This window comes from Cavia porcellus, unplaced genomic scaffold (assembly GCF_034190915.1).
Source record: "Cavia porcellus strain 051 isolate PalLab524CR breed Dunkin Hartley unplaced genomic scaffold, mCavPor4.1 scaffold_3, whole genome shotgun sequence".
NCBI classification, from domain to species: domain Eukaryota; kingdom Metazoa; phylum Chordata; class Mammalia; order Rodentia; family Caviidae; genus Cavia; species Cavia porcellus.
The window spans coordinates 30,101,414-30,126,188 of NW_026947486.1; the positions used below are offsets into that span (position 1 = coordinate 30,101,414).

The 24,775-nt window shown below is 35.4% G+C and overlaps 1 protein-coding gene across 8 annotated transcripts in view; it reads left to right on the forward strand.

The window, feature by feature from the left end:
• Ophn1 (oligophrenin 1) overlaps positions 1 to 21,453 on the forward strand; it is a 514,511-nt gene extending 493,058 nt beyond the window's left edge. For 2 of the 8 annotated variants that reach the window (XM_063245538.1, XM_063245539.1), the window contains one exon: positions 21,315 to 21,445. In XM_063245538.1, coding sequence (XP_063101608.1) covers positions 21,315 to 21,405 — 91 coding nt within the window. In that variant the 3' untranslated portion in view covers positions 21,406 to 21,445. Of the gene's footprint in view, positions 1 to 21,314 lie in introns of all 8 variants that reach the window. The other 6 variants (XM_063245543.1, XM_063245542.1, XM_063245535.1 and 3 more) reach the window with 5 other exon arrangements.
• The last annotated feature ends 3,322 nt before the right edge of the window (positions 21,454 to 24,775 follow it).

Below are 24,775 nucleotides of genomic sequence, written 5' to 3' on the forward strand. Positions count from 1 at the left end.
AGTAGTAACCATTTATTTATAAAAGTCTAGATGCAGTGTTTCTTTATAGCTGAGTAATACTCTATTGTTTGAAAATACTACATCTTTTTTTATCTATTCCTTGATTGACAGGCCCTTGAGCTTTTCCAAGATTTGGCTATTACAAATTGTGTTGTCATAAAAACAGCTGCACATATATTACTGTTTTATGATGTTTTCATTTCTTCTGAGAAAATGCCCAGGAATGGGATAGCCAAGTGAAATGGAATTTCTAATCATAGCTTTTTGAGGATTCTCCACACTGATTTCCATAGTTATTTCACCAATCTACACTTGCACCAACAGTGGAGAAGAGTTCCTTTCTCCCCACAGCCCCTCCAGCATTTGTTGTTGGTTGATTTCCTGATCTTGGCCACGCTTTTTGAAGTGAGATGCAATCTCTGTTGTTTTAATTGGCATTTACCAAATGACCATTGATGTTGAACATTTTTTCATATATTTATTTTCCATTTTTATTTCTTCAGTTAAGTATGGTCTATTGAATTTATTGATTTGCATTTCTCAGATGCCCGTTTTTGGATTGAGTCCTTGAATTTTGGGGGCCTGATTTTTTAAAAAAATTCTTTATAAGTTCTAGATAGAAGTCATTTGTCTGAGGGACAGTTGGCTTAGATATTTTCCCAATTTCTGAGGATTTTTTCGCTGCTGGAGATTTCTTTTGACATGCAAAAACTTTTTAATAAGACCAGATCCCAGTCATTGATTCTGGGAAATGTTTTCCATGCAGTTTGATTTTTGTTCAAGAGTTCTCTGCCTACTCTTATGTTGTCAAATTTCTACATATTTGCCTTCTAGTAGGTTTAGTGTTTCTGTTTTAATATTTAGATCTTTGATCCACTTTGACTTTAGTTTACTACATGGTGATAGATATGGCTCTAGTTTTAGTTTTTGGCATATGTAAACAGTGTTTCCAGCACCATTTATTAAAGAGGCTGTCTTTCTTTTAGTGAACATATTTGGCACCTTTGTCAAGGATGAGGTGGCTCAGTGTGTTTGTAGCTGTGGCTATATCTTCTAATTTAATCCATTGATTTTTAGGTCTTTTTTTATTCCAATACAATGCTGATTTTATCACAGTAGTTTTGTAATATAATTTCAAGTTTGGGATTGTGTTGCCTCCTGGCTTAACTTTGTTGTGCAAAATTGCCTTCATTATTTTAGGCCTATTCTCATTCCAGATGAATTTTAGGGATGATTTCTCTAGATCTGTGAGGTGTGCAAATGGTATTTTGATTAGAATTACATTGACTCTGTATCACAATTTGGGGATAATGAACAGTTTCAAAATGTTTGTCCTTCCTATCTGTGAACAGGGAATATCTTTCCATTTTCTGAAATCCTGTTTTACTTCCTTTTTCCATGTAATGTAACTTTCACTGTATAGGTTTTTGACTCCCTTTGTTAAACTAATTCCTAAGTATTTCTTTTTTTTTTTTTTTTTTTTTTTGGGTGCTATAGTAAAGGGTGTGGTTTGCCTTATTTGTCTCTCGGTGAGTTTGTTGTTTGTGTATAGGAATGTTATTGATTTTTGCAAGTTGACCTTATGTCCAGCCACATTACTGAAACTGGTTATTATGTGTAGGAATCTTTCAATTGAATTTTGGGAGTCTTGTATGTAAAGTATCATCTGCAAATAAGGATAATGTAACCTCTTCCTTTCCTGTGATTATTAGTTTTATTTCTCTTTCTAATTGTTCTGTCCAATGTTTCCAGAAGTTTATTGAATAGGAGTGGTGATTATATGCATACTTATCTTTTTCCTGATTTTAGACTGAATTTTTCAATTTTTGTCCATTTAGTGACAGTTTTTGTCCATTTGTTTTTTCATAGATGGCATTTATCATATTGAGTTAGAGATCATCTATCCCCATTTTCTCTAGGGTTTTTTTTTTTAATCATGAATGAATGTTGTATTTTGTCAAAAACTTTTTCTGCATCAATTGAGATGACCATTAGGTTCTTGTCCTTGGCTCTGTAGTTATGGTGTATTATTTTTATTGATTTGCATATGTTGAACATTCTCTGCATTCTGGGGAGGAATGCCACTTAATTATGGCATATGATCTTCCTGCTGACTTGTTGCATTGTATTTGCCAGTATTTTTTGAGAATTTTTGCATCTATGCTCATTAAAGAGATTGGACTCTAATTTTGTTTCTTGCTTGTGCCTTTCTCTGGCTTTGGTATTAGGGTACTAGTTGCTTCCAGCAATGAGTTAGGGATAATTTCTTCTCTTTCAATTTCATTGGAGAGTTTGAAGACTGTTGGCATTATGTCCTCCTTGAATTTTTTGTAGAATTCTGTGGTAAATCCATCAAGATCTGGACTTGGTAGGGTTTTAATTACATTTTCAATTTCATTAACTGAAATTGGGTTATTCAACAGTTTTACATCTTCTTGATTCACCTTTGGTTACTCATATGTTTCTAGGAAACTTTCCATTTCTTCTGTGTTATCAAACCTAAGGGAGTAAAGGTTTTCAAAGTAGGTATTGATGGTCTTCTCTATTACCACAGGGTCTGTAGTGATTTTATACTTTTCATTTCTTATTGCATGGATTCGAGCTGTTTCCTGTTTTTGATAAGGTTGGCTAGTGGTTTATGAATTTTATTCATCTTTGTATTGTTCTTTTACTTTCAATTGCATTAATTTCTGCTCTGATATTTATAATTTCCTGCTTTGGGGGGCTTTAGATTGACTTGCTCTTCTTTTTTCTAGAAGTTTGAGGTACAGCATTATGTTATTTATGTGTGCTCTTTCCATTTATCAAATGTGGAATTTTAGTGCTATAAATTTCCCTCTGAGGACTGTTTTCATTGTGTCCCATTGATTCTGGTAATTTGTATTGGCATGATTGTTGAATGATAGATATTGTTTAATTTCTTTGTGAATTTCTTCTGTTACCCACTGGTTATTCAAGAGATTGTGATTTATTTTCTATGTGTTTAAGAGTATCTTTTGGGGATTTTTGTCATTAATTTCCAATTTTATTGCACTATGGTCAGATAATATGCATGGAATTATTTCAATTCCTTTGCATTTACTTAAGCACATTCTGAGATTTAATGTTTGATCTATTTTAGAGAATGACCTGTGTGCAGCTGAGAAGAATGTGTATTCTGAAGTGGTTGGATGGAATACTCAGTACACATCTACTAGGTCCATTTTTGCAAATGTTTGCTTTAGTTCTTTTATTACTTTGTTGATTTTTTATTTGGTTGATCTGTCTCTTTGTGACAATGGGGTGTTAATGTCCCTTGTTATAACTTTATTATTGTTTGGTTTTTAGGTCTATTAAAGTTTGTCTTACATAGTTTGATACTGTCATGGTTTATGTCTGTGGCCCCAAGGCCTCATGAGTTTGCATTATGCATTTGTGATTGGTTCATTGTCTAGTGCTTGGATTGATGGTGTCAGTGCTATACTCACCTAGGTGTAGGGCCAGGATGTAATGTAATGGCAGGAAGAAGGAGTGTCTTGCTCTTTGCTGGTTCCTGCTTGCTGTTTGCAGCCACCATGAACTGCGGTCCAGCCATGCCCGCCTGCCTTGGAGCCAACTTAGTGTGGACTGAAACCTCCAAAAACTGTAAGAAATAAACTTTTCCTTTCCTAACTTGGGCTTCAGGTATTTTGTTTCAGCAATGAGTAAAAAGGTAACTAAGACAAGTACTCACATATTTGGTGCATATATATTTATTATTGTTATCTGTTCCTATTGAATTTTTCCCCTAACAAGTATGTAGTGATCTTCTTTATCTCTTTTGATCATTCTTGGTCTGAAGTTCACAGTCTGCAAACAGAAGAGCTACCACTGCTTTTTTTGGGTTCCTGTCACATGGAGTATTATTTTCCATCCTTTGATTTTTAGTCTATTAATTTTCTTTTGAGTTAAATGTGTTTATTGTACAAAGCATATTGGTGGATTTGTTTCTTAAGCCACTCTGCAGTCTATTTCTTTTATTTGTGAGTTGAGACTATTTACATTGATGTATATAACTGAGAAGTACTGACTTATCACGGTCATGTTATCTTCTTTTGTTTGTTTTCTACTGTTTCTGTTTAATTGCTTTCCTTGCTTAGTAGTTTCCTTTTGCTCTTGTTCTTGGGATTGTAGTTATCTTTGTCTCTTTATAGAGTGTCTTTCAGTGCTCTTTGTAATGTTGATGTGTTGTCAGTTGGTCTTTGTCATGGGACCATTGCATTTTTCCATGTTCAAAGAGAGTTGTACAGCTTACACTAGGATAGGTTGAAAGTTGTTTTCTTTCAGAACCTGAAATTTTTCACTCCAACATTCTCTTGGTTTTGAAAGTTTGTGCTGAGAAGTCTGCCATGATTCTAATAGGCTCTCCTTCATAGGTGATCTGTTTCTTTTCTCGGACAGCTTTTAGTATTCTGTTCTTGTGCTGAATTTCTGATATCCTAATTATTGTATGTTTGGGTGAAAATTTATTTTGGTTATAACCATATGGACCCCTATGGTTATTGGGGTTCTGTATGCCTCATTGGGCATACAGGTTATTGGGGTGCCTTATGGTTATTGGGGTTCTGTATGCCTCATTGGGGCCTGTGTGGCTGGTGAGGCACTTTCCTGATGGATTGCACTGGAGTGCTGCACTGGGCAGAGTTTCAGTTCTCTGATATTTCCCATGGCTTGCTGGGGCACACCCCCAACCTATGGCACTGGACTCTTGTGTTCTTGGCCTGTGAGGTTGGCTGAGTGTTCCCCTGATATACTATGCTGATTTTTTCTGGATCAGATTTTCTTCCCATGTTTGGAAAATTATCTGTTATTTCTGCACATAATCTTTGCATGTCATTTGTGTTTATCCCTGATTTTTCATTGACACCTATAACCTTATGTTGTTTCTCTTTGCATCATCTTGTAGCTGTTGAATTGTTTCCCGGCTTCTTGTTAGTTTTAAGAAATCTTTTCTTCCATGTTTGTAATCTTCCATCCTTTTCAAGTTCTGAGAGTCTATTTTAAGCTTCACTCAAGCAGTTTTGCCAGATTTCAATGGAATCTTTAATTTCTTGAATATCCCTTTGAATCTGTTTTATGTACTCTATTTCTGTTTCATATTGTTCATTTAAGGTTTCCATCATTTTCTCATGTTCTTGTATATGTTTATTTAGATACTCTTTAATTTCACACAGCATTTCTTTCATAATGTTTGTCATTTCATTTTTTATTTGAGAGATTGTTTCTGACTTTATTTGCTCTATAACTTCTTGGAGTTGTTTCTTTACTTCATTTGCTATCATTTCAGAAAGTTCAGTTGTACAATTTCCAGTGTCTTCATTTCACTGTCTCTTGGGTTTATTATCAGTGGGCTAGAGGACTGAGAATGCCTCTTGCTCTTTTATTTTGTTATTTTCTTCTGGGGCCTGTGTGGCTGGTGAGGCACTTTCCTGATGGATTGCACTGGAGTGCTGCACTGGGCAGAGTTTCAGTTCTCTGATATTTCCCATGGCTTGCTGGGGCACACCCCCAACCTATGGCACTGGACTCTTGTGTTCTTGGCCTGTGAGGTTGGCTGAGTGTTCCCCTGATATACTATGCTGATTTTTTCTGGACAGCTTGGCTTTGCAGAGGTTGAATCCTCTTCCTACTAGCAGGGCCAGACTCCAGGAGTGTGTTGCTGGGTCCTAGAACATGTTTGAATGGAGTTGATAACCTCTGGGATGTAAGTGGCTAGTAGGGATGCAACCTCAGTGTGTAACCAGGGGTAGTGCGTGGCTGGGTGAAGTTCAAAACCTCTGTGACCCAAGCAGCTAGGCAGAGCACTACTCCAACTATGACACTGCCTAGATCTTTCCTCTGATTGGGAGGAGATCAGAGCCTCTGGAGCCCACAGCTAGCCAGAGTGCGTCCCTGGGACATTGGTCCTGGCTGGGTAGAGTTTGGTACATCCAAAATCTGCCATGTGACTAGTTAGGCTGCATAGTTGAACTATGGAGTAGGGGCCTTGTGCTCTGATGGGCAGAGCTCAAATTCTCGAAGACCTGTCATAACTCCCTAATGGGTGACTCTGGGGCTCTGCCCTGGGATGGGCTAGGCTAGGTAGTTCTGTGACCAGTGAGACTGGTGAGGCAGTCCCCTGGTGGATTCTACCGGGTTTCTGGGCTTGGCAGAGTTCAGATCTTCTGTGCAGCTAATGAGAACACACCTCTAGAGTGCAGTACCAGGGCCTTATGCCTGGCTGGGAGGAGTTCAGATCCTCCAGGACCCAGGTGACTAGGAGGGGCATCACCCCAAGTGTGGCACTGCCTGGACCTTGCCTTTCATAGGGAGGAGTTCAGAGCCTCTGGAGCATGCACCTAGCCAGAGCATGTAGCTAGCCAGACCATGTCCCTGTCATATGGTGCACAGACTTGCTCTTGGATGGGTAGGGTTCAGAACCTCCAAGTCCTCCAAGTCCTCCAAGTCCTGCCATACTGGGCTGCACTGCTGAACTGTGGTGCTCAAAGTTTTGATTCTTTTACATTTACTTAAGGATGTTTTATGTGCTAGTATATGGTTCATTTTAGAGAATGTCCTGTGTCCAGCTAAGAAAGATGTATATTCTGCTGTTGCGTGAAATACTCTATACATGTCTACTCAATCCATTTTTCATAAGTTCGATTCAGTTCTGTTAATTTTTGTTGGTTTTTTGTCTACCTGGTCTGTCTGTTTGTGACAATGGAGTGTTAATATCCCCTGTTATTTATTTTTTTATTTAAAGAGAAAAAAGAAAGAACATAAAAAACAAAGCAGTAAAAGGGTACAAGTAATACAGAATTTCAAGAAAAAAATATACAGTAAGAAATCACTAGTTAATAGGTTACATATTGTCTTCTTAGAAACAGTTGTCCAAATTATAAAATTAAAGCATAGAAAGTGGTCATTCATACAGTGATATTGGAGACAGTTCCATTCAATGATCCAACAAAAGCTCAGTTATACGGTTTTCCATCCTACACACTCAAACATACCTTAGTCCACCTTCCTTTCCTCTCTCTTTTATAATAACAATTACACTTTTTGGGTTTTATTACTCAGTTCTTATTACTTTTTTTGAAGAGAATAAAACTAAACGTGACTAAACAAAACAGAGTCAGTTAGAACAGAAGGATGGGCATAGTACATGATGCAAAAAATAGAATACCAGGTGATCAAAAGTGGTTACCGTTGTGCCTCTTGCTATTTTTAAATTGAGTTGCCTATATCATCAGGTATAATAGAATTGATCAAAACAGTGCAGAACAAGACCAATAAAACCTACACTGGAGACCTTACAGGACTTCAAAAAAAGATAATAGTCAAACCATAATGGGCATCAGAGTACATGTTATTGCCTTCAAAGTGGTTGCCTATACCCTCAAACTTGATACTATCAAACAAAATAGAATATTGTATAATCAGACAGAACAAGATGGGGAGAGCATACTGGGGTTCAAATCAGGTTAAAAGGAAAACAAAAAAGTTACTATAATATGTCCCATTATTTTTTAATTTAGTTTTCCCCTAATTAAAAAATGAGAAAAAATAGATTAATTTAAAAAGGGGGGAGATTGAGATAAAAGAGGACATTTTAACAGAACAACATAGGTCAGTTCTATGACCAAACAATTTAAGCATCATTGTGTTTCACCACCAGATAATCTAACATAATAGTAGTCACCATAGTGCCTCTTTATTGTTTTACTGCTTTTTTGATTTTTCGTGTCTATTATATTTGTCTTACGTAGCTGAGTGTTCTCATATTTGGTGCATATATATTTATGATTTTTATGTGTTCCTCTTGAAATCTTCACCCAGCAAGTATGTAGTGACTTTATCTATTTTAACCATTCTTAATTTGAAGTTCACATTGTCTGCAAACAGAATAGTTACCCTTGCTTTTTTCTGGGTTCCTGTCACATGGAGTATTGTTTTCCATCCTTTGACTTTCAGTCTATGAATTTCCTTTAGAGTTAGGTATGTTTCTTGTATATAGCATATTGTTGGATTTTGTTTCTTAATCCACTCTGCCATTCTGGTTCTTTTGATTGGTAATTGAAGCCATTTACCTTAAGGATCATAACATATCTATTGGCTCATCTTTGCCATGTTATTTTTCTGTTATTGGCTCCCTACCCTTACCACTCTGTTTAATAGCTTGTCCTGCTTTTTTTTTTTTCATTCTTGGAACTGTGGTCAATTCTATCTCTTTCTAGAAAATCTTTCAGTTATCTTTGTAAGATTAGTTGGGTCATCGTGATAATCCTCAGTTGCTGTTTGTCGTGTAAGTATCTTATATCTCCATTGATTTTAAATGACAATTTTTTCAGTGTAGATCAATCTGGTTTGGAAGTTGTTTTCTTTCAAGACTTAAAATACTGTACTCCAAGTGCTTCTCAACTTGATAGTTTTTGTTGAGAAGTCTGTCATGATTCTGATAGGCTTTCCTTTGTAGGTAATCTGTTTCTTTTCTCTAGCAGCTTTTAAAATTCTGTTCTTATGCTGAATTTCTGGGATCCTAATTATTATATGTCAATATGCAGATTTTTTTATGGCTAACGGTCATCCTATATGACTTGATTATCTGTATGTCAGGTCCTTTTCCCATGTTTAGGAAATTTTCTGCTATTACATCTGCACATACTTTTACTATGTCATTTGTGTTGTCATCTCTTTCATGGATATCTATCAGTCTTATGTTGTTTCTCTGCATAATCTTGCAGCTATTGAATTGTTATTTCCTTATTCCCTTTTAAATTTAAAAGCTGTTTTCTTTCATGATCACTAATCCCAATCACAGTCTTTCTTTGGATTGATGCATGCAGTTTTGCAAGATTTCAATGGAATTTTTGATTTCTTGAATATTTCCTTGAATCCGTTTCATGTATCCTAATTGTTTCTGTATTGTTCATTAAAGGTTTCTATTACTTTCCTATGGTTCTCTATTTTCTGTCTGTATCTTCTTTGGATATAGTCACCAATTGTTTCATTATGTTTATAATTTCTGTTTTTACTTCAGTGATTATTTCTGATCTGATTCCCTTTCCAGCTTCCTAGATTTTTTTCTTACTACTTTTGCTATTATTTCAGAGATTTCATGTTTGTGATTTCCAAATTAATCTACATCTATGTCTCCTCAAGTTGATATGGATGGGTTAGAAGTTTGAGACTGCATTTTGTTTTTTCATTGTGGCATTTTCCTATGTTTTTCCAAATTAACAAAATGCCAAGGCCTACTTGCTTCCTGTTTTGGTGGGCTGTCCTACAACAGGCCTCAATAAATGTTGCTGGATCATTGGGAACAGACAGGAGGTCACAGTGGGCTTCACTGAGAGTTCCTGAATGATTGCAGGTTGCTGGGCACAGGTTCCCAGTCCCTGCAGGCCTCAGAGATGATTCCTGGATGTGAGTGAGTCACTGAATTCAGCTTCTCAGTCCCTGTGAACACCACTGAGGGTTCCTGTATGTGGGCAGATCACTGGTTGCAGCATCCTACTCCTTGCAGGAGTCACTGAGTGTTTCTGGTTGACTGCAGCTCCCTGGACTCAGACTCTCAGTCTCCACAGTCCTCACAGAGGATATCTGGGTGTCAGTTGGCTGTTGGGCACAGCTTTCGAGGCCCCAAGAGCCTCAGTGAGGCTTCCTATGTAACTGCAGGTCCCTGGTCACAGTTCATAGTCCTCACAGGCCTCAGAGATGGTTTCTGGGTGTTGTCAGGATGCTGGGTACAGCTTCTCAGTCCTCAAGAGCCTCACTGAGGGTTCTTGAATGACTGCTGGTTACTGGGTGCATGCTCCCGGTCCCCATGGGCCTCAGAGATGGTGTTTGCGTCTTTGGCCATGATTTTTAAAAAAATTTTATTTAAGGAGAAAAAGACAAAAAAAAGCAGAAAAAGGGTACAAGTTATACAGAATTTCAGAAAAAAGTAAACAGTAGGAAATCACTAGTTAATAGTTTACATATTGTCATCTTAGAAATATTTGTTCAAGTTACAAAATTAAAGCATATAAAGTGGACATTCAAACAGTGAGACTGCAAACAGTTCTGTTCAATGATCCAACAAAACTCAGTTATATCATTATCTATCTTATACACTTAAATATACATGCAGTTATATCATTTATTTCTAAAGTGTCTAAAAATTATTCACTTTGTCACTTTTTTCCTTTGCTTATTATTAAGATAGGAAAACCTTGATTTTTTGTTTGTTTCTAAAAGCATCCTAAACTTCTAAATTGATGAGTTACCACAAAACACATGAACTATCAACATAAATATTTTGTTCTGCAATTCTCCACCTGGCAGTGTAACAGCAGTTATTCTGGTCATCTGAGATGATTTAATTTCTGAGAGTGATTTATGTTTTAAGAGGAAATTTAGGTCTATGGTAACATTGCTTTAATGAACAAATAAAATTAGGTCAGTGCTATCTAAAGAATTGCCTAATAAAATGATTTAAGATTATGCTAAAAGCACTGAGAATGAACAGAACAATTTGGAGACAAAAAGGAACCTCTCTTGATTTGAGCCAAAGATAACTTCTCTTTTTTATAGGAAAAACTCAGATTCTAACTTTTTTCATGTAGTACATTATTTAAGAAATCCTAATTTCTTAATACACTTTGTTTAAATATATACAAATATAAAATATATATACAGATAATGTAAAACTTTAATTATAGTTTTAAAATATAATTATCTTTATTATATTAAAAACAATCTCATTAATTTTATTATTTAAAGAAAATACTGTAACACTTAAAAACTTTCTAAATAAAGGATAAAATCCCATGTTTTATTCTGCTCACATACCTATAGTTATCAGACATAATAACCAGTATATTTAGTAGTATATATTCATTACTACCCTTAATTCAAGTAACCAATTCGTTCTTTCTCCACTCATAAAAGAAATTCAGAGAACAGATAGTTGAAAACTATCCAGCTACTATTTCACCTTTATTTATAGAAGCACAATTTATAATAACTAAATTTTGGAAACAATCCAAATGTCCATCAACTGAAGAATGGATAAAAAAGATATGATATTTTATATAACGGAGTATTACTCATCTATAAAGAAGGATTGCATCAAGGTTTTTATAGATATATGGTTGTGACTTGAGATCATACTCACAAGAGAAATAAACCAGACTTGCAAGTATAAATATCATATTGTCTCCCTATTGTAAAAAAACTGAAATAGTAAATAAGATCCAAAATGCACAGTAGATATTGTGAAGATGGAAAGGAAACAAACTGCTCAAATGTAAAGAAAAATAGGGAAAGGAGAAAGGAAAAAAAGAAAGAAAGGAAAGACTATATCTACCTATGATTTCCACAGTGGTTTCCCATGATTTCCACCAGCTACACTCTTATCCCCAGCAGGGTTCCTTTCCCCCCACACTTCCTGCAACATTTCTTATTGGTTGATTTCTTGAATGTGGCCATTCCTTCTGGGGTCAGATGGTATCTCAGCATTGTTTTAATTTGTATTTCTGAAATGACCATTGATGTTTAACATTTTTTTTCATATGTTTATTTTCCATTTATAGTTCATCATCTGAGTGTGTTCATCTCAGATATCCATTTTTGGATTAGGTCTTTGAATTTGTGGAGCATGATATTTTTCAATTCTTTATATGTTCTATATATAAGTCTGAGGGACAGTTGGCTAAAGACTTTGTCATTTTGTGAGTTTTCTTTTCACTCTGTTGGTGACTTCTTTTGATCTTCAAAAATTTTTTAATGTAAGATTCTAGTTGATTCTTTGAAGTACTTCCCATTCAGTTTGTGTTTAGCTCACAAATTCTTTGCCTATCCATGTCTTCAAGATTTCAACCTACCTTGTCTTCCAGTACATTTAGTGTTTCTGTTTTAATATTGAGTTTTTTAATCCACATTGACTTTATTTTTGTGCCTGGTGATAGACATGTGTCTGGTTTTAGTCTTTTGCATGTGGGAAGCAAATTTTAACAGCACCATTTATTCAAGAGTGTATCTTTCTTCCAAGGAACATATTTGGTCCCCTTTTCAAAGATAAGGTAGCTGAGCTTCTTTGTAGTTGTGGTTGCATCTACTAATCTGTTCCACTGATCTTCAGGTCTGTTTTCTCCAGTACTGTGCTAATTTTATCACAGTAGTCTTGTAGTATAATACCAAGTCTAGGATTGTGATGTCTCCTACCTTTATTTTTGTTGCCCAGGATTGCTTTTGCTATTCTAGGTCTCTTCTATTTGCCAATGAAATTTAAGAATGTTTTCTCTAGGTCTGTGAGATATTCTAATGGTATTTTGTTGGGAGTGAATTAAATTTGTATAACAATTTTGGGAGTATGTCCATTTTCACATTGTTGAATCCTCTATCCAAGAGCAAGGGATATCTTCACATTTTCTGATATCCTCTTCAATTTACTTCTTCAGAATACTGTAATTTTCTTTTTTTAAATTTTATTTAAAAGGAATACAACAGGGTCATTGTCACATCCGGGTATGTGACATAAGCAGGAGAGGATTATGGTTAATGTAGGCAGACGCATTGTGCCCATAGGAGAGAGAGAGAGGCAGGGAGGCAGCAATGGGGCTGTCGCATGGCTCCCTACATCTCCTCCCTTTCTATATTATTTAATCAGGAGTATGGCAGGCCCCGTGAGGACAGCGTCTGTCTTAGGTCAAGGGCCTCATTACATGAATCCAACCAGGCCTTACCCGTCATGGGCTCACAGAACAGCAGTTGGTCCTGTGCCTGTCTTAGGTGGCCGATGTAATTAACATGCATGTCCTAGTTGCCCTTCTCTGACTGCCTGTCCATTGCCCCAGGGCAGTTAGGCCGCATCATCATATGGGCCATTTGTGGGAATTCCTTCCTGGTAGGTTTGTTGATCTGCCATCTCCAGTTGATGATAGTGTACCTGAATGGGCTTTGCCATAAACGTGTCTATCCAGTTATTAATGAGCATCATAATCCTCTGAAAAATACAAGGACTCAGAGAAAGGAGAAGCAATAGGGCAGCTAGTGGATCCAAAAGGGGCACTAGGTAAGAGAAAAGCTCCCCCTTACACACACATCGAGGAGAAGGGGTTGGCAGCCATTTGTTGTTGTTGTTGAAGTCGTTCTTCTATTTCTTGGAGCTTGTCTCGCATAACACTGGACACAGTCTATTTGGCTGGTTTATGTTCCTCCAGACTGAGAAGAGCCTTCTTCGCAGTCACAGGGGGTTCTGTGCATGGCTGTCAGCAGTTGTAGTCTGTTTGGCAGGGGTCTAAATCCAGCATGGGTGTGGTACAGCTCAAGGAGAAAGCTGAGTAGGCAGCATAGGGCTCCGGGGAGTTGTGTCACCTGTAAGAGAACACAGGAGATTGTGCTTTAGGAAATCACATTATTCCTGGGTGTTGCATGGGGTCTTTGAAGAACTGTCTACTTGTTTCATGAGGCACTCAGGTAACCATCTATCCTCTCTATCTTGTTGAGAGTAAACACATACTGAACCACATCCCCATATGAGAACGAGGTCAGGGCCATGCCATGAATTAGTCAGGGGGTCTCTCCATAGTACAGAAGCAAATTGCTTTTGTGTTTCAGAATGTCAAAAATGCATGGCTGATGACTGTCCAGAAGCATCCAAATTTAAAAAATTAAGGATGAATAATTCATGAGATAGAATATTTTTAGGTGTCTTCCTTGTGGAGTACCATTTCCTCCTTTTTTATTTTATCAACAGTGAGTTTTAGGGAGAGATGCGCCCTTTTAACTATGCCTTGACCTTGAGAGTTATAAGGTATGTCTTTTTTATGATCAATATTAAGATGTTGACAGAAACAAGCAAAGGCAGAACTAGCATAGCCTGGACCATTATCAGTCTTTAATTGTTGTGGGCATCTCAGAAATCATAAGGTAGTTAACATATGGCTAATAATGTTTAGTAGCTTTGCCATTCTGGGGAGACATATAAATGAAACCACTAAAGATATCTATAGTTAAATGAACATATTTAAGATTGCCAAACTCAGGAATGTGGGTGACATCCATTTGCCATAATGCATTGAGGATAAGTCCTCTAGGATTAACCCCAAAGTGTGGAACTGGGAGATGTATGGCACAAGAAAGGCAATTTTTTACTATCTGTATGGCTTGTTTTCTAGTGATCTTAATACAGAAAAATAAACAGTAAGAAATCAACAGTTAATAAGTTATATATTGTCATCCTAGAAATAGCTGTTTAGGTTACAAAATCAAAGCATGTAAAGTGACATTCAAACATTGACACTGCCAACAGTTCTGCTCAATGATCCAGCAAAAACCCAGTAACATGTTTATCAGTCCCACACACTTGCCTTCCATCTCAAAGAGGGCAAGACCAAACATATCGAAACAGAACAAAACAGTTTTTTAAAAAAAATATTTAAAGAAATACAGATTTCAAAGCAAGTCCACTGGAGATCTTTACTGTTCATCTAATTGTCTCTAGTTTCCTCCAAACAGTTGTGCCCATCTTTATGCACATTAAATACACACTGCATATTATAGAACTAATCAAATCACTACAGGATGATGAAGGCTTCTCAGGTTTTTAAGATCTGACATTGGGGAAGACAATAATAACTACCAGAGTGCCTCTCATTATCCTTTCAGCAGCTGTCCTCTCCTTACATATGCTGAAATTAAACTTAAGAGACCAGACCAATATCACTCCAGTCAGTTAAATGAGTCAAAGTAATTGACATTGGAATCTCTATCTCTAGAGTCTTTTTGTAAAATGACCAGTCTCTCTACAGGTAAGACAGTCCTGTTTATGCTTTTGAGACAAGAACTGTCTAACTGTAAACCCCTGCAAGGCAGCAGCCATAACAAAGGTGTGTATATCCTGTTAGGCCTGTCCTATTTTTATGAGGTCTGATAGCATCCCAGCAGACGGTGCCGGGACCTTTAAAGCCAGCTGTTCAACAAAATCAGTGCCTGCATCAGCACAACCAAAGACTCCGCTATCAGCAGCTATCAAACAATCAACAAACTCTGAAAAGGGTTTATCGGGGCCTTGCTTAATGCTAGTGAGAAAGGAGATCATATTATCTTTTGCAGGCAGCTTTCTCCATGCTCGAGTAGCTGCTGTTTGAATTTGAGTGAAAAGTGTTGTATTAAACTCTTTTTGAGCCTTTCTGCATGCATAGGCATCTTCCACTATTAACATAATAAGGTCTCTTTGCAATATTTTTGTATATTCTGATTTTTACAAAAGATTATCCCCACCTGATAAAGTCACTCAGGCCAGTCTTTGCCGATCTGTAGGTGTGAGCCAGCCGTCAGCCAGAGAATTTAAAACAGCAACAATGAAAGCAGTTGTAAGCCCATTTTGGGCAACCACTGTCTTTAATTCTTTTAAAGCTGCCACTGTGAATGGTGTATGTGTCCTAATGACTTGTGGAGCTAGCGGTGCAGCGCCTGCACCGTCTTGCAGCTGTGTGGTGCCATCTTGGGGAGGTACGTTTGTTTCCATCACTGGAAATGCCATTTCGGGGAGGGGAGGGGAAGGGAGGGGAGGGGAGGGGAGGGGAGGGGAGGTACCCACCCTGATGTGGAAATCAGGCAAGCACCATTTTAAAAGCGCCATGAGGCCTGCAGGAGGCAGGTGCCATCTTAGGGGCACTATAAGGCAATGTAGCTCAGAGGGCCTTGTGCAACCCTCTCCTCAATCTGAGGATCTGCATGCCACTGGGCAAGCAGCTCAGAGATTAAATTCCAATATGCAAAGGTGGTCACAGGAACCTTTTCTGGACCAAAAACCCTATAATAATCTTTTAAAGTATCTCTTACTCCTTTCCACCTCTTGGTATCTATAGAATCCTCTAGGGCAAACCTTATGGATAAATTGAAAATACTGCAATAATTCTTTTGTTCTAACCCTTAACCCTCTTGTCTTGAATGCCTTTATAAGGCTTCCCATGAACAATTTGTGTTCATTCAATGCTTGACCCATGTCCGGGAAAGGGGATGGGGTCACCGTTCACTCACCGTGACTTGGGCGGGACATCAGGTAGTCATCCGCGCAGGCCTCGGTCCTTGATTTAATATCCTTTTGCTTTTAGCTTTGATCCTTGATTTAGTTTGTTTTTCCTTTAACCGCTGTCTTTGGTTCAATTTGCTTTCACTTTCAGCTGGTTTTCTCAAACGGCTCCCATGTTGACTCCCCCGTGCCAGGAGCCCCCACGCTGGGCGCCACTTGATCCAGCCCGCGAATCAATCTGTGGGGTGTACCTGGAGGAGGAACGGGGATTAAAATAAAAACATGGAGCAGACAGAGGGAGACTGAGGCAAGTTGAGAGAGTCCAATCAGGCCCCATTTATTCTGGAAGTGATTACATCTTTTATAGGAAAAGGGCAGGCCGGTGGGACAGGAAGAGGCAATGGGGATGAATACAACAGGGTCTTCATCACATCTGGGTATGTGACATAAGCAGGAGAAGATTACGGTTAATGTAGGCAGACACATTGTGCCCATAGGAGAGAGAGAGGCAGGGAGGCAGCAATGGGGCTGTCGCGTGGCTCCCTACACATCATTTTCTTCTGCTCCTGTAATTTTTTATCTATGTCTTGTCTAGGTACACTGAGCAATTTCTTCATTAAGGTTGTCATTTCTTTTTTAACCTGAGAAGTTATTTCTTGTGGGAAGACCTGTAATTGGCTGCCACCTTATATCTGCAGGCAGCACCACCTTAACCCCCTCTAGGATTAAGTTTGGTAGTTAAGAAGCTCCTTGCCTAGCCTGTTTGGCCCATTCAGGAATTATGTTAATCAGCCTGCCTTATGAGCCCGTGCACAGAAAATTTGAATTAACCTATAACCCTCGGTCTTGCCACTGTTGCTAAGTTACCTGCTGACATCTCAGAACCCAACTCCCTCCTCCCCCAATACCCTATATATTTGTTACTCTTTCTTTGAATAAACAAGACTTGATTGGATTTCTGTCTTGTCTCCTTTCTTCATGTCTCTTGTCCCTTTTCATCCCCACTCCCCCTCTAGCATCTACGTTGACTCACAGTGGGCTGGGACAATTTTTCATCTGATTTCCCCTATAGTCTCATAGGTTCATTTCTTTACTTCACTTGATATCTTTTCAGTAATTTCATTTTTTTGTCCTCCAGTGTCTTGTATGTTAATATTTTCTGTACTTGTGTTGGGAATCTGAAATTGCAGTTTGCTTATTCATATTATCATTTTAACCTCTTGGTTCATTTTTCAGTCTTTTAAGTCTCACTATTCTTGTCTATCCATCATGTGTATCTTAGGGTCCTATTGTGTGGTCAACATTCACAGTTTCTGGATTCCACAGTGTAAGGGACAGGCCTTCTGGCCTGCTGAAGTACTTTAGGTGGGTGGAGGGCAAACTATAAGTATTTAAAGAGTAATTAGTAATTAACTGTCATGTTAATTTTTAAAGTTACGTAAGAATTTATATCTATAATTTACTTCATACATTAAATCTTTATGCATTGCTGCGTCTTGAGAACTTTATAAATTACGTTTATAATTGCATGTTATATTTACTTAATTGTGTGAAATACACATTTACAAACATTATTTTTAATTTTGAATAATGTATAGAAATAATAAGAGCTTATGTTTCTCCTAATACTTTGTGAAGTTTATTTCAAAATTTTTAATCCTAGTAAATTTAAACTTGGTCCTGAACAAACCAAAATATTATGCTAATTCTTTTGGCAAAATACTGAAAGAAGCATGTAAAAACTTTTAATTTGAAATTAACACCTTTTATTTCATAACTACAGTTATAAAGATTATCATAAAAATAATGTTTTATTGTCAGTAAAAGATGCATAGTTTAATAACTTTTATTTCTTTTAAAAGTTTTCACAATTTATCTAAACTAAATCTCTCTACTATATATATATATGCAATAACCAAATGAACTTTAAGTCAATCAATCTTTAATTTGTTATGAAAAGGGGCAAAAAGAGAAAATAATACAGAAAAATGAGAGGGAGTCAGCTTCAGACAAATATCTAATTATGCCCTATCTATAAGGAGAGAGAGAGTAGATGTTTTCTTTTTATATTTTATTTTAAAATAAAAAAGAATAAGATGATAATACATAATTTCAAAACAATAATAATGAATTAAAATGATTAATATACTGCATATTGATATCTTCCAAGTAGTTTCTCAAATTATAAGATATAGGCATGAAAAAATTCTGTGTTAATGAAATGATCTCCCTTTCAGATCACATTTTTATGAGGATTTTTCCATCTAAATTATCTTTAAAATGTTTAACTTATGTAATGGAGTGACTTGATAGGCATTTTCTATTTATGTACTATATCTGTAAGTTCAGACTTTAATCAATGACATAATGGATAAGAAGAAGGCATAATAATGGAGATGTGGTTACTATGCTAGGTATTATAGTTAGGATAGGTCTATATAATAAGGTGACCTTTGAGTGTAGATGTGAAAATGTGAATGAATGAGACATGGATATTGAAAACAATTTCAGGTAAAAGGAACTTGGAAGGATCCAAAACAGGAGAGCAAATTCTTGGTGAGAAACAGAAAGCTGGATAGTGAGAGTAAGACAGAATGAGTGGGGTTGGGTAGTTAGTGATGAGGTCAGAGAATTTCTGTTGACATTGTAATGTCTGACATTTCTCAGTGAGTTGAAAAGTCATTAATGATTTTGAGCAGAGAAATGAAATAACTTATGTATTAAAAGAATAAAAGGTAATTAACTTTGATTATAGGCTGACAGAGAAGAAATAGTAAAAAAAATAGGAATAAAAACTGAGAATACAAGAGGAGAGAGAGGGAAGGATAGGAAGAATGAGAAGAAGAGAAAGGGATAGAGATAGATGATAGATAGATAGATAGATAGAATGAGAAGAAGAAAAAGGAATAGAGATGATAGATAGATAGATAGATAGATAGATAGATAGATAGATAGAGAATAGAGGAATAAGAGGAGGAGGAGAAAAGGGTGAAGGTCAAAATTTTCATGAATATACAATTTTCTTGGATGTCTTTTTTATCAAGAAAGTTCTTTTGCCATCTTAGTTTACTGAGTGTTTCAAATTTTGAAAATATGATAATAGATTTTCTCAAGTGTTTTTATGCAGGTATCAAGATGAGTTTATTGTGTGAGTATACTTTTATTATCAGTAATAATGCCTTATAATAACCAATTTTCAGATATTGAACCAACTTTGCTTACCTGGAAAAAGTGCATTTGGTCATATTGTATTGCTTTTTATTATTTTGCTAGATTTTGTTTGTTGACATTTACCTGAGATTTTGAGTGTGTTTGAGTGTATAAGAAATACTGAACCTATGATTTGCTTCTGGTTATAGTGTCTTTGATTTTGATATTCAAATATTACTTGCCTCATAGAATGAGCTAGGAAGTGTACCCTCCTTATCTATATTTTGGATATTTTCATGAAAATTTGTAATTAATTATTCATTAAACATTTGGTAGAATTGAGAATTGAGCAGTGAAACCATATTAGCCTGGGATTATTCTGTAAGCTTTTCTTAATTGCTAATCTAACCTAGTCACTTATTATGAATGTATTCAGATTTTCTTTTGCTTTTGTAGTTAATGTTACTAGTTTGTGTCTTCCTGGAATTTGTTCATTTTATGTAGGGTATTAAATTTATTGACATAAAATTGTTTATAGTACTGGCTTTTTTGTTCTTGTTCACATTATTATAATTATTATTATTACTATTATTATTATTTTACTGAGGATCAAACTCATGACCTCATGTTTGCCAGGCAGGCACTGCGCTACTGAGCTATACTCCCAGCCTTATAGTACTGTTTTGTAATCCTTTTAATTCCTGTAAGGCCAGTAATACTGTCCTTTTATTTATTCTTTTTACTTGTTTCTTTTTTTTTCTTGGTCATTTTAACATTTTCTTAATTTTGTCAGTCATTTCAAAGAATCTTTCAATGGCTTTCTTTTTTTATTTTAAAGAGAATAAAACAATTCAGAACAAAATAGAACAAAATCAATCAGAATAAAACAATGCAAGCAACAAGGATTTCAAAACAAGACAACAGGAAATGAACAGGGGCTACCATAATGTCTCTTATTTTCTTTGAAATGTTTGTCCATATCTTCACATACAATATCAATGGATTTCTTCATTGATTTCTTATGTTCTATTTTAATAGTTTATTGGGCAGTCTTCATTACTGGTTAGTTTCCTTGTCTTGGATTTAGTTTTTCACTTTTTTCCATCATCTTTTGTGAAAGATTAGGTCATTGATTTAAAATAATTGTTTCTTAATACAAACATATAAACTATAGAGTTCCCTTTAAACTGCTTCAGCTATTCCTTATAAACATAAATATGTTGACTCTTAATTTTCATTTATCTGAAAATATTTTTCAGTTTTGTTTTTGATTTCTTTTTTTGACTCATTGGTCATTTAGATGGATGTCATTTAATTTTTACTATTTGGGATTCTCACACATGTCTTTTTTATTATTTCTAATTTTCCTCGTAGTGCATAGAGTACATGCTTTTATTATTTCTGTTATTTTATATTAATTGAAGTATGCTTTATAATCTAGTATATGGTCTATTAAGGAGAATATTCTGTGTGTATTTGAGAAAAATGATGTATTCTACTACTGTTGGGGGGAGGATTCTATAAATCTCTGTTAAGCTCAATTAGTTCATAGTGTTCTAATGTTATTTTTCTTGTTGGGCTTGTTTAATGGTTCTGTCCATTATTAAAAGTTAGATATTGAAATGTATAACTAATACTCTGGGTTTTCTATTTTGTTTTTACTTTCTCCTGTCATCTTTTGCTTCATGAATTTTGATATCATGTTGCTAGATGAGTATGCATTTATAATTGTTTAACTTCTAGATAAACTATCATTATAAAATGTTTCTCTGTATATCTAGTAACATTTCTGTTGTTTTCCATTTTGTTTCATATTCATGTAGTCATTAAAATTTTCTCTTAGTAGCTATTTATATATCACTCTTCATTCTTTAATCTTCAATTTGCATTTTCAAATCTGTTAAGGTATCTCCTGTAGACAGCTGTAATATATTGTATCTAAAATGTCCCCCAAAAGGCTCATGTACACAGAGGTGGATCTTTTGTAAGTGACAGTGCTATTCTCATTAATAGAGTAAAAAATTAGTACATTAATTGAGTGTTAGGAAGTGTGGCCTAGATACAAGAAGTAGGTTGTGACCTGGGAGAGTATGTCTTGTTCTTGACAATTTTCTTCATACTGTTTTTATCCTTCCCCATTTCCTAGGTGCAACAAAATGGACACAGTTCCTCTGGCATCTCACAACAGACCTAAAACAGTGGAGCTGGCTTACGATGAACTGAAACCTCTGAAATAGTAAGTCAAAATAAATCTTTCCTCTTTAAGGTTGATTTACCTGAGATATTTTGTCAGCTGAGTAACATAACAACACCTAGTTGGATCGCCTTTTAAAAGTACATCATGACAATTTCTGCCTTTTGATTGGATTATTTAATTCATTCACATTTAATGCAATTTTGATATAGATTTGCGTCTACCATTTTACTTTCTGTCTCTACATTGTTATCTTTTTATCTATTTCCCATTCTCTGATTTCTTTTATAATTAAATGAATATTTTCTACTGTAGAATTTTGCTGTCTTTAAGACTTATTTCACAATGTGTTAAAATTATTTGCTTAGTAGTTACTTCAAATTTTCAAATATATATCTATATTTATCAGAATCAACTTCACATTCATAATAATTTCTAAAGAGTTTGGGAGAGCTATATTTATGGTTCTCTATTCCCCTTTTTGTGGTATTATTTTTATATGTACTGTACCAAGAACATCATTAATTCAATAATACATAATATTATAATTATGTATGATTATGTTACTTCATTTAATTTTCTATTTTAAATAAGTTGAATAAATACATATATATTGAGTTTTTGTTATACTAATCTTTTCATTTTTCATTTTAACTCTACTTATTTGTTGCTTCATATTTGAGTCACATCTAGATGCATTTAATTAGCCTAGTACAATATTTTCCTTAGACATCTTATTTGTATTACAGTTGGTAAATATGTTTCATTTGTATATGTTGTAATTCAACAAAGCATTATGTAAAAAGGAGTAAAACCTTGAATTTCAAGTTACTTGTTCTGCAAATGTCCTGCAACTTGAGCAAATATTTCTAATAAATTTTAACTTGATAAAAGAGTGACGTGTTGTAATGAGTAATATGTGATACCAAATATCATGCTCATAACTGAGTCAGTGCTTAATTCTCTCTCTCTCTCTCTCTCTCTCTCTCTCTCTCTCTCTCTCTTTCTCCCTCTCTGTCTGAATATGGGTGATCATCGCCCAACATCAGCAGGTTATGTAGGAAATCTCATCTCCAGAGGAGGAGAAAAAAGTGGCATAATTTCTCACTTGAAATGAGATTATGTAAAATGTGGGAAACAGTGCAACATTTTGTAGGAATGTGCTACCCAAAAAAGACTGTAGCAGTGCAAACAATGAGTATGTTTAACAACAATGCAATATAAAATTTCCACAAATTCTTCTAAAGGAGGCAAAAGCAAGAGTCATTGGATAGTTTCCTTGTTAAAGTTGCATGACAAGAAAAAGATTTCATTGAGTCAATAGACAGCAGTGATTCCATTAGTGATAGTGAAAATTGTCCTACTAACCTTCCTCTGTCTTATTTCCCTTACACTAGCCATGAAGATTTTCAAAGGTTAATTTGTATCTTTTTCTTTATAGTTTGTATATTCTTTATTACTTTGAATATAACAGCGCTGTAATCATTTTTATATGAATTTTTGGTGTTATGGAACAAAACATCTGAGTTTTTATTATTTCCAATGGGGAAATTCATTTTGATCTGAAAGTGCTTTGTATTACAAACATGTTTCTGGAGCAAATTGTGCTCTAAAACCAAGGTTTTGTACAATGATTTCTTAAATTAGTCAAGAGTATAAAATTAATGTACATTCTTACTATCTTTATTAAGGTAACTTTTTAAACAGTACCCTTCATGTGTGTTTGTGTGTGTGTGTTCAGAATGATAATCTGGGGTTACTTGTTCTCAGCCTGAGTAATTTGATTCATTACTGTTCCTTGTAATAACAAGTTATCTTTTTCTTTATCTTGGAATATCATTATTTTGGCTCTTTTTAAAATGTAGCTTTACTCAATGTTATCTTCCTCTTTTTTGCATGTTAAATATGCTATACTAGACCTCTGATTTATATTATTTCTGCCAAGTAAGCTGGTAAGTTTCCTGAGCTTTTCTACATATCCAGAAAACTCAACAAAATATAAGTAGAAAAAGGTCAAAGACTCCCACAAACAAAAGCACCACAGCAGAAATGCCAAAAGATAAAGACAAGGAGAAAATTTTGAGTGCAGCAATAAAGAAGTGTATGTTTTTATCTGCATCAATAATATAGAAGGGTTTCTTTTCCCTCAGAGCCTCACCAGCATTTGTTATTAGTAAATTTCTTGATGACAGTCATTCATTCTGCAGTAAGATGGCGTATAAGTGTTATCTTATTTTGCATTTCTCTAATGGGCAGTGATGTTGAATATTTTTTCACATATTTACTAACTACTTGTGTTCTTTTCTGTGAATAATATATTCACTTTGGTTGCCTATTAATTTCAGTTGCCCATTTTTAGTTGAGTCTTTTACTCTGGGAAGTCTAACTTTTGAATTCTTTATTCTATATTTAATCTTCTGTCTATAGGATAGCTGTCAAAATATTTTCCTATTCTATAGGTTGTCTCTTCACCATATTGGCTGCTTCTTTTGCTCTGCAGAAGCTTTTAAAATTTGGTTTGATGTCATTTGTTAATACTTGTCATTATTTCTTATGTTATTGAGTTTCTGCTCAGAAAGTCCTTGACTGCCTTTATATTCTCAAGAATTTTACTTACTGTATTTTCCAGCATATTGTGTTTATATTTTATTTTATTTTTGGATTTAAAGACAGGGTATCTCATAAGTAGTTCAGGCTGGTCTTGCACTCATTATGTAGCCTAGGCTGGCCTTGAACTCATGGCAAATTCTCTTGCCTCAGCCTCTTGACTCCTGGGCTTACAGGCATTCACTATGACACCTGGTTTAGTGTTTCTGTTTTGAAATTTGGAGTTTTGGCCCATTTTGATTTTAATTAGTACACAGTAAGATATGTGGGTCTAGATTCAGTACTCAACATGTAGAGATACAATGTAATTAGTGTGAATTATTAACGAGGCTATCTTTTTGTCCAGTGTGACACCAGAATACCTGAATATGATTGGAATTGTTTCTGCTTTCACTGGTGTGCTCCATTGTACCACATGTATATTTTTGTGCCAGTACTGTGCTTTAATGACTATAGAAATCATTATGAGATTCCTCAAAACATTGAAACTATAAATTCCATTTGACCAAGTTATTCCCCTTCTAGATATCTTTCCAAAGAAGTTAGTTATCATATTACAGTGATACATGCAGAGCAACACAATGAGACCTTAATTTTGAGTGAAGTAAGTCAAACACACAAGATTAAATATAGTTGAATGCTATGTTGTTTGAGGATCGCACTCCTGGATTATATTTGGTTTGATGTAGGACTTCAAGGGCTCTCAAATCATTTCCTCATACATTTCATATGACCACTTTCCTGAACTGTAATTTTTCACTTATTATACTATCATTAAATTCTGCTGTATTTTTAATTATCTTTCC